The 10,766-nt window shown below is 35.2% G+C and overlaps 3 protein-coding genes across 3 annotated transcripts; 2 read left to right on the forward strand and 1 right to left on the reverse strand.

The window, feature by feature from the left end:
- The first annotated feature begins 198 nt into the window (after positions 1-198).
- PRMT11 (arginine methyltransferase 11) lies at positions 199-3,810 on the forward strand. The gene is made up of 9 exons (XM_047326182.2): positions 199-471; positions 650-660; positions 845-1,000; positions 1,122-1,185; positions 1,287-1,429; positions 1,538-1,625; positions 1,780-1,895; positions 1,987-2,137; positions 3,419-3,810. The coding sequence occupies exons 1-9, from the start codon at positions 276-278 to the stop codon at positions 3,622-3,624; spliced, it is 1,131 nt and encodes a 376-aa protein (XP_047182138.1). The 5' UTR covers positions 199-275; the 3' UTR covers positions 3,625-3,810.
- An 825-nt stretch (positions 3,811-4,635) lies between these two features.
- On the reverse strand, positions 4,636-7,602 carry LOC124848509 (nucleophosmin). The gene is made up of 7 exons (XM_047326196.2): positions 7,276-7,602; positions 7,049-7,159; positions 6,760-6,828; positions 6,382-6,513; positions 5,581-5,658; positions 5,156-5,287; positions 4,636-5,076 (listed from the first exon to the last, which is right to left on the reverse strand). Exons 1-7 carry the CDS (start codon positions 7,471-7,473, stop codon positions 4,894-4,896), a joined length of 903 nt encoding a protein of 300 aa, XP_047182152.1. The 5' UTR covers positions 7,474-7,602; the 3' UTR covers positions 4,636-4,893.
- Positions 7,603-7,910: 308 nt separating this feature from the next.
- On the forward strand, positions 7,911-10,672 carry LOC124848506 (uncharacterized). Its single transcript, XM_047326192.2, has 5 exons — positions 7,911-8,753; positions 9,099-9,151; positions 9,403-9,548; positions 9,643-9,794; positions 9,896-10,672. The coding sequence occupies exons 1-5, from the start codon at positions 7,982-7,984 to the stop codon at positions 10,315-10,317; spliced, it is 1,545 nt and encodes a 514-aa protein (XP_047182148.2). The 5' UTR covers positions 7,911-7,981; the 3' UTR covers positions 10,318-10,672.
- The last annotated feature ends 94 nt before the right edge of the window (positions 10,673-10,766 follow it).

Below are 10,766 nucleotides of genomic sequence, written 5' to 3' on the forward strand. Positions count from 1 at the left end.
GAGTTTGCATTTAAGACTCTTTTATAACAAGTAAAGTATTTTTTTAGTATAGTTCCACACTTTGCATTATATAATTAGATTTGTAAATTTTCAGGACCCAATAATATTGAAAACAATATTCTCACAATTATTTAATTTTCCTTTTTAAAAAAGTGATGAAATATATTGCTTTATATTATAAAACAAAGAAAAAAAAGGAAAAGAGACAAGAAAGCAGTGTGTGATTGCTAAACCTTAAACCCTAATTTTGAATCAGAGTAAAGATAGAAAAGTTGATGGGCCGGCGAAAGAGCAACAATAATCAGTGTTCCTCTAGCAAGGAAGACGCCACCATGAGTAACCACCTTCGCTTTGAGGATGCCGAGGAGGCTGTTGAAGAGAGTTCCAACCTCGACCAATCCATGTGTGACATCGATGAATCCGATGATAAAACCAGTGCCGACTACTATTTTGATTCCTACTCTCATTTTGGTATATTCCCAATTCCAAATACTAAAAAGTTTGTACCATTTTTTTTTTCTGTGAATCTTTCATTAAACATACTAGTAACTCTAGCTTTTACTATAGCCGTTTTGTTTTGTTTTGTCTGTTTCATTCTCAAATTAAATAACTCATTCTTTTTCTTTTTTGTCTGTGTTTGTGGTTGCAGGAATTCATGAAGTAAGTATGCTCAACTGGGATTCAGCATGGTGTATCGATGAATTTTGTTTATTTATTTATTTCTTAGTTGATTTTATGTTTCGCTAACTAGCTCTGTTACGAATAGCGAAAAAGAAAACGTCAAATATTCAATCATTTTTATACTTCATACAAAGGTATGCGGTAACCTGTTTTTACTCTGCAGGAAATGTTGAAGGACACTGTAAGAACTAAGACATATCAAAATGTTATTTACCAGAATAAGTTTCTATTCAAGAATAAAGTAGTTCTTGATGTTGGAGCTGGGACTGGGATTTTATCACTATTTTGTGCCAAAGCGGGGGCAGAACATGTCTATGCGGTTACGTGTCTAACTTTCGTATTATCTTTATAGTGCTCTTAATCTTGAAAATATTTGAGTTTTATAAACATTATGCATTCCAGATTGTATTTTATTGATGTTTTTAATCTGTGAAACTCAGGTTGAGTGCTCCCATATGGCTGACATGGCAAAGGAGATTGTTGAAACTAATGGTTTCTCTAATGGTGATGCCATTTATATGTTTCATATGATACATTTTCAACATATGTTGATTAGTTGTGAAACTATTCACTTTAATTAACATAATGCTGCTTTGTTTATACAGTTGTGACTGTTCTGAAGGGGAAGATTGAAGAAATTGAGCTTCCAGTTCCTAAAGTTGATATAATAATTTCAGAATGGATGGGATATTTCTTGTTGTTCGAGAACATGTTAAATTCTGTGCTCTATGCACGTGACAAATGGCTTGTAAGTTGTGTTTTCCTGGCTCTTGTTTGATAATAGTTTATTATCCTTGCTATGCGTGAACTGTGTGGTCGCTGGCTTGAGAGTTTCTCTCTCTTTTTTTTTGTCCAGGCGGATGATGGAGTTGTGTTACCTGATAGAGCATCCCTTCATCTCACTGCCATTGAAGATGCAGACTACAAAGAAGATAAAATTGAGTGTTAGTTGATAATTTTTATCCTTCATTCTTTTTTGCATGTTATTACAAAAATTGAAGTCAACTGCTTAAAATTTCTAACCTCACAGGACGAAAGAAAAAGCATTTAATTTATTGGTAGTATTTACATATATTTCATTTTCACTTTCTACATCAGTTTGGAACAATGTATATGGATTTAACATGAGCTGCATCAAGAAGCAAGCCATAATGGAGCCTCTTGTTGACACAGTTGACCAGAATCAGATTGCTACAAATTGCCAACTACTCAAGGTGAGTTGGTCATTACATTTTTGTCTGATGTTTCTTGTAGGGATTTTCTTTTGTCCGGAAAATATCAACTGATTGGTTCATCTTTGTTTAGACAATGGATATCTCAAAAATGGCTCCTGGAGATGCTTCATTCACAGCACCTTTTAAGCTTGTAGCTGAACGTGATGACTATATTCATGCCCTTGTTGCATACTTTGATGTGTCGTTCACAAAGTGTCATAAATTGATGGGCTTCTCTACAGGTTAATTCCTTTCTACTTCCACAATTCTCTTAATTTGAGTCTTTGGTTTTGTTTGTCATGATAAGTGGGTTTATAATTAACTTAACCTTGTAAATCTGACTTGTAAAGTGAGAACTGTACCCCTCTTATATATTACAGTTCAATCTTATTCCTGATTGATGTTGGATCTCCAGCGCATCTCCTTACAATGAGGAATGCACATCTCAGTATGGAATTAAATATTAATGAGTGGTCTAACAGGAACCGAGTAACAATAGGATAGTCAGAAAGAACATGACTATCTTAGTTAGTGAGTTTATGCTTAACTCATAGATCCACCTGTAAACACTCATTAGTCCAAGTAGTGATGTCTAAGCTGTAGTCAGCTAGGCTCCAAGTATCCTTTCCTCTCTTCTCATCTTGTAAGTGCTTTATTAGTTTTCAATAACCTCTATTTGAACCTAATAATGTTTTAACTGCTTTTTCCATCTTCAACTTGAAAACTGTAAGGTTTCTAAGTCTTCTAGATACCATGCTATAACTTTCATTGCTCTAATACAATGGGTGAAAAAAAACATTGTAGTTGTTACTAGAGAGACCTTGAATAGGAGAAGGATGTAGTAACTGTTATATATCATGATTTTTCTCCTCTTACATTTCTTTGCATAAGGCAAATCAATGAGTGCTTGCAAACGTGTATGAGTTAAGACATAAACTCATTTACTAAGATGATATCAAAAGCTATCTTAGTCGATGTAGGATCTCCAACCATCCATTTTATGTTTTATAGATGCAAGTCTCTTGATGTGATATACTTTCTTCATTGGCAAAAATAGATTTTATGCACTGAATGCTACTTCACTATAAAATTAGATATGCTAGCTTCTTGAAAAAGAGAGAGCGTTAATAAAAGTAGAAAGGATGAATAGAAAGTTGGTTCAATGTTGTTTTAGAATTTACATTTACAAGTTTCATCAAACTTCAACATTTGTTCTGTGAATTAAACTGAATAGAATTGACTTATCTTCACAAAATGGTTGCCAAAATTTGTGTGAAATGTTTTCTAACAATTTTATTGTTTGTCTAACAAATCAGTAAAAGGAAAATAGAATTGACGAAAAGTATGAATTAACTTAAGATTTGTGATACAAAATGGTATTTAAAGTATTACTCAGAATTGATAACCAAAACTTAACCACCAAAACTTAAACACACGATGCCTTTGTTGTGTGTGGTTGTGTCAAGGTTGTTAAACTAGTAGGACAGAGTTGGGATCACTCACCTTTTTGAGCATTTATGCAGGACCAAAGTCACGAACTACACATTGGAAACAAACAGTCCTATATCTGGAAGACATCTTGACCATTTGTGAGGGGGAGGCAATTGTAGGGAGCATGACTGTTGCACCAAATAAAAAGAATCCCCGCGATGTTGATATAATGGTTAAGTATTCATTGAATGGAAAGCGATGCAATGTTTCAAGGGTTCAGTACTACAAGATGCGTTGAACCTGATTTGGTTTATTGGTTGGCTCATGCCGTTTGTAAGATTTTGACAATTGCTGCTTCTATCTTAAACTAGAGGCAACCTTCTACTGAGTGTCACATGTTTGCCTTTTTATTTGAATTCTTTCTAATATTTGAACATTATGTTTCCATGAAATGATATAATTTGAAATCTATTATTGTTTACCATTCTATTATGTTCCTCCGCTTGCCTGGAGATTGCCAAGTCATAGCAAACATACGTGATTACTTGCAAATTACAATAACTATGCGTGCTGTGTTTGTTCAAAGGTTTAGAAATGTGTTCTTTCCATTTACCATGTTCATGCTATTCTGATAATACATCAGATTTTCAGTAAGTTATTAATTTTATCTTTGAATATTGCTCTTGTAAATAATTCAAAAGATAGTAATGTCAAATATTAGAAATCATGCTAGTAGTCTTTCGAAAGTTGATAATTTGCTCAAATTATTCCTCGAGTGTTATAAATGTTGAAGAACTGATAGAAATGACTACAGATAATTTTATTATTCTAATGTCTATTTAAGAGTATTGTTCGAAGAGCTGAATTCATTTTTTGTTAGAAGATTCGTTCGAATAAATCGCATATTGGCCGTTCCTAAACAAATTGCTGTCCATGTATAGTAATGACAAGAAAAATCAAGGATTGTTTGTTTCTCATGATGTTTCCTTTTTCACTTATACTAATTTAAATTGTAAGTTTTGAACTTTCTATTTTGATAAACAAATAGATTGACATAAAGATTATTTTTGAACAAGAGTACCAAGAAGCGCATGAAAGTAACTAAAAAATCATTTAAATTAAAATAAAAGTATAAGGAATAAATTTGTTCTATTGACTTATATGTCTCATACGATGTTTGTCAATACATTTCATTCAACAAACCATAGTAAGCTTTTGATTAAAATAAACGTCTTAACTTTTGGTAACTTCAATTTCAAAGAATTTATTTGATATTTTTGTTAATCATTACCATTGAGCACACACTAAATTTCCAAAACTTTTCTAAAAATATCCTTGCATAAATCTCAAAAGAGTAATCTTTCCTCTGAAAAGGCTAGCGAGTATACATTAGACAACCATTGACTCACCAAAATACATTAGACAGCAAATCCTGGACTGCAAAACCAATGATTCGAAGAGGTGATTGAAGTTCTCATTTGATTTCCTTCCAAATTCATGTCCATATCAGTACCAAACGTGGTGATGTTGTAATTTCGTTCCAATGGTCAGGGAATAGATATCAGCACTAAAGTTCTGTCTTCACTCCCTTCTTTGAGGTGGTTGTCTTCTTTCCCCTCCACCACCGTCTTACATGACTAGAAAATTTGTTTGCTTGCTTCTTCAGTGTCATGCTTGTATCCTCAATTCTCTTTTTTATCACCTGTTTCCAGTCTCTTTTTCCATTTTCCTTTTCTCTCATAACTTTTCCCTGCAAAACGCAGTTTACTCAAATCATCAGTCTCTGTCAAGAAATTTCAATCAATATGAATGAAAGGAACAGTTAGTACCAATTTTGATGGGAAGTTCGCCTCTTCATCCTCGTCTTCATCTTCATCATCACCATCTTCACCACCAAAATTCTTCATGTTCATTAAATCATCCCTCGAGTACATTTTCATGCCTGGTGCTCCGGGCATGCCCTGAACCACAAGGAAATACAACATGATCATAATGTACAACCAGTAACATAAAGCAAGCAAGAGTTTATTAAGCATGTATTATTAATGCAAAAGTTTTTTACATTGTTAATAAATCAGAATCCTCAGTATAATTTTTCAGATAAGTAATTATTATAAAAGTCAGAAAATCTTAACATACACGATCATTTAATGCAGGTTGCCAATGTAACTTACCTTTATACTGCATAGCACACATGCTTTATTCTAAAATACAAAAATATAAACATAAAATACAAGGAAAGAAGGTAAAATACCTCCATAGATTTCAGCAGTTTTTCCATTTCAGCCTCCTTGGAAGACTTTGCAGCAAATGGTTCACCAGGTGCCCTGTTCTGCAACATAAATATATATCTTCATGATGAAAATAGCCAGATTTTCCATTAAGAACTCAAGTACATCATCAAACAGTTATGCTAAGTGCATACAACTTTAGATAGCATCATTGCAGAAACAACTTTCTAGTTTCTTATGAACTACATAGTCCAAATAAGGGAAAGTTTAATCGGTATAGTATCTAGAATTTGAATCCTAAAAGTGCGGGGGTTAGGGTAAATTGTTGGGTTGATAAAAGTAATCACATATTAGAATTTTATAACAAAATAAAGTAACTAGCACTTCACCCTGATGTTCAGTGAAGACATTAACAAAAATTAAAGGCAAAGGTTTATATATATCTGTGTCTGCAAGAAGGAAACTGCTCTTATACTTAAACATAAATTGCAATACTATGGTTTTTGTCCATCACACATACTCAATTTTCTTGTCATTCTTTCTTGTTTTCTTTTTCCATAATTGACAATAAACCCCAAACATTCAAGTTGAACACTTCCTAAAGTGCAAAGGAACTATACGAGACAAATCATGAGAACCATCATAACAATGATCACCAAAAGACTTATTATTCTATACAGCAGCAGAAATCACAAACTCAATACTACCCAAAAGAAGACTATTTTTAACAACCAATTTCCATGGATCAATAATTAGTTCACGAGAAAACTGTATGCCAATCATAACCAGATTAACAGAAGCATCAATTTCAAAACTATAGTTACCTTAGGGACAGGGGGTGGCTTGGTACTGCATGCTTTAGTAAGGTCTTTGCAGAGATAATTGCGCAATGAGTCAATATCGGGCTTGGAACTATATAAATATTCAGCAACATCAGTATCCGAATATCCTATAACCTGCAAATTCCACATTACCAATTTAGTTATCACAAATTTGCACTTGAAATGTGGATATTTAAAAAACACAACAAATACAAAACCAGCTCATGAAGTACACTTCAGATGATGAACAATACAACAACATCACAGTAATCCCATTTGATTGAGAAATAGATATTGAGTGAAACTTGTTCCTTTACTCATCTCTCTCACATAAGCCAGTTTCAGAACCAGACGAGAAGATGAAATTTACTGGCGGCATACCTCCTGACAGGCTCGCTCAATTGTCTTGCATTCAGAATTGCATTGTCCTTCAGAGTCTTGTTCCTCAAGCTGATGATGAAAAAAGAAGTTAGAAAAACAACATCTAAGTATTACCACAGAGTTCATACGACCAACACATTCTTTTTATTTAATACTTAATACTTATTCCATTCACAATCCAAAGAAAGTAGGAGGTGCAACAAATGCGGGAAAATGGCATAGCAATGTCAAACTCAAATTAAAAAATAGAAATTTCCACTAGCCATTTGTCAAACAAGAGTTCTCTTACCACCAGCCTATCTCCTTCCTCCACAATATCTATGCGCAATATCCAATCCGCTTCTGCCTTTTTCAGATTACAAACATTCTCCGCTATCTCAATGATCTGGTACTCCGAGATCTAACACAAAAATACACACAATAATTGAATATCTATCACCAAAAGCCTACAAATGAGCTCTGAAACAAATACAAGGAAGCAATTCAGAAGGAGAAAAAAAAAATGAAAACAAGAACCTTTTTGGGAGCGATCTGACCTTGCTTGTTATGAACCTGCTGATGCAACTCCTTAGCAAGCTTCTCACACACTTGACACCTTATGTACGGAATGTCCTCCTTTCTAGCAACCCCAACCGGTTTCTTGGAACAGTGTGAGAGGGGCATCCATGCTGCAACCACCACTGTTACAACTACAACCCAAAACACCCTCTTCATCTTCCCAACAACGCCACACAGCACCACCTTGGATACTACCAACAGCTGATCCTCAGAAAGATAAAAAATTTCACCAATTTAGACAGTGCGATTCAGTGGGTACGGGAGTAACACCCCAAATAAATCAACCATCGAAAAAACCCTGCTTTTATATAATGCTCTTAAAATAATTCTAAATTCTTGGTTTTGTGACAATTACGTCCATAAAATTATACCTTTTTAGCTTATATGATTGGTCCAGATAAGCAAAAACAAGCTAGGTCCCACATTTTCCACCAATGAGGAGAAAGCTAACACGTAGTGTCTCTTAATTTTATGATTGAGATTTCAAATTTGCCCGTAAAAAAAAATCCAATTTTTATAGTCCACGTAGGAGTCGGTACCAAACCGGTTCGAGTCGGGCTCAAATCCTTACCAAAACCCTTCTTTTATAAACCCTAGAAATCAGATTTGCACATTTATATTTGTACCGGGGAACATCGATTAAGCACTCTTTTCTTCTTCTTCAATGGAGGCCACAGATTTGGTCCCTTTAGCGGGTGAGAACTACGCCCTCAAGCTGAAACACTCGATGCAAGAACTTTTGTCTGAGATTTCGAAGAAGTCCCCAAACTTGTCTCCTTTAGTCTCTACGTTTTACGAATTGATGCAAGCGAAGGTTGATCCACCCTTCGAGGTGATATGGGCCTATGCAGCAATAAACTTTCGTGGACGTAACCCGGAGAAAGGCGATGCCTTGGATAAAATATTGGTCGCCAAATACTTACTTCAGTTGCTATCTGCGTGTTCAGCTTCTGTTTGTGCTGCAAAGAGTATCGTTTTGCTGGCGCCTGTTGTTTTTGTGCTCCACGGAGTGATAGTGGAGCTGTTAGGAAGGGAATTGAGATGTAAGAGAGAGAAGAAAGCTATGAAGGAGGTGAAGTCTTTGGTGGATGTAGTTCTTGGGTATATAAGCCTTTCTTGTCATAACAAGGTTTATGAGGGGGAATCTGATTCAGTGAGATTGATTTTTCCATTCACTGATTTGGCTCGTCTTTGGGTGGCCATGAATGATGACGCGTTTGAATCTTTGTTACCTCTTGTGAGCAGTGAAGTTTGTAACTGGATTTGTTCTAGAGGGTTTCACGTTGATTACTTAGGTGGTGCTATCATCATGGAAGTGTTCTTATTGAAACTTTGTCTTTCTTTACATCTGGGAACGTCAAAGGAAGGATTGGAAATGAAGCTAAAGAGTTGGGCTGTTAGCTCAATATCTAGCTTTCAGAACACATACTTTTTCGGTTAGTAAGGTTTTGTATTTTTATTTATATTTCAGTTTCCCCTTACTTTTCATATACATGTCAATGCAACTTTGTAGTAGCTTAAGCAATTGATTGTAGCAATGAAGTTATAGCTGTGCACTATAACGTCCTCTGTGAAATGCATGAATTTTCCATGGGCCAGGTTGCTTGCATCTTTGGTGCATTTTGTCCATGAAGTTTTATTTTGAACCTTTTCACGATTGAACTCAGCTGGGTCGTGGAAGAGTTCCCATTAGAAGCACTTGATCATTTGCTTCAATTCTTCTCTAGGATTCTCATTTTTGTGGTTTCTATTTAACGTGGATTTATCTTTTGTGTAACCAGAGATCCTTATGAGGACGGCATTGGAGACACCATTGCCTCTGGTTTCAATACTGGTCAGTATCTTGTCCTTGTATTCGCCATAAGTTTATCTCATTTGTTTCCTATTTATTGTATGTGATTAGAAAAGGTATCTGTTCTCATTTCCGTTGCACAAAAGTCCAACACCGTGATTTTATAGACCACGGCTATTACTAGTACAATTAAACTTTTCATAGATTTACACTTATCCTTGTTTATTTCCTTAGTCCATTTATCAGAATGTTGGGATTCTAAAAAGTGTTTCCTTCTATCTCTGTCCGTGCAGAAACCTGAAGATGAAATTCTATCAAGGAAAGTTATTTTTGATGCTGTACTATTTGTAGACTACCCTTTCCTCTATTCAAATGCCAACGTACAAAACCTCACCTTGACCAAATTGATTGTTACTCATGGGGCTGTGGAGTATTTTAGGTATGTTAGTATGAGGAATTAATTATTGTATTATGTGTATGTAGTTCTCTCATATTTGTTACATGGTGTAATATCTAAATCTATATCAATACAGGGGACTTGGTGATCAGAATAGAATCATCTCTTATATAAAGGCATTTTCTGCTTCTCGATTGCCATTGCAAATAATTAAATGGGTTTCTAACCAGAATGGTTTAGAGGAAAAAGCTAGCAGAGCTAATGAATCCTCTCCCAAAGCTCTTACACGTGAGTAGATCTGCAACTTATATTTCTGATCAGATATGGTGCTCAATGCATTACACACCTAAAATATTTTATTAATGCACTGTGTTTAATCTACTCACCAGTTTGGCTGCTGAGCCTTGAGAACCAAGGGATCAGAGTTTTTGAAGATGATATTTTAAAAAATCATGCTACATCAGGTCTTGATGTTTCCAAACCCGAGGACCCTGCAAGTAACTTGGAGAGGAAGATAGCAGATGATGACCTTTTTTATGTTGATAATGCTGGGGGAGAGGGAGATACAGGTGAGAATGATGAGCAAAACAAATTGATTAGTGATGCGTTTGTAGCTGCTGCCCAAACTATGAAGTTACCCAAACATAAAGCTCGGAAAAGAAAAGGAAAACACAATGAAAAGAAAATTAAATTTGTCAAATATGATCTCCATCAAAACTCTAAGCCAGTCAAAGCCAGGACTTCAACCGCAGATGATAGTTCAAGCGGTGAGAGTGAAGTTGAGGACCCGATCTCGGACACAGATGCGTAAGCTAGAATAACAAACTGATATTAGTGTTAAAGCACAACCATGGTATTTACTTACTCCAACTAGTTGCCACAGACCCTTTTTGTTAGGATCCTTTACATGATGAGAGGTCTCAAGAGGCGGTGAGAAGTTGCATGCTGCCTCATCAGTTTTGTCAGCATTGTGTTTCTGTGTTTGCTAATTTAGTTCAGGCAGGCTCTAACGAGTTTTTGGTGTAGTCGCATTGCAGTTGCACTGAACTTGCTTAAGAAACTGCTTAGTTTTTTGTGTATTATATTACGCAAGTCATGTTTGATATTAAAACTGAAATTTGTATCCGCAGAATCCTCCAGTTGCAAGTAAACAGGCCTTTTTCCTATTCTTCTCTTCTTTGTATCTTCCATTTTATTTGCTTTTGCTTTTTCGTAATCTAGATATGCATGTAACTGAAAATGAATCAGCATAAATGAATA

This window comes from Vigna umbellata, chromosome 4, assembly GCF_029865625.1.
Source record: "Vigna umbellata cultivar VRB3 chromosome 4, Vumbellata_1.0, whole genome shotgun sequence".
NCBI classification, from domain to species: domain Eukaryota; kingdom Viridiplantae; phylum Streptophyta; class Magnoliopsida; order Fabales; family Fabaceae; genus Vigna; species Vigna umbellata.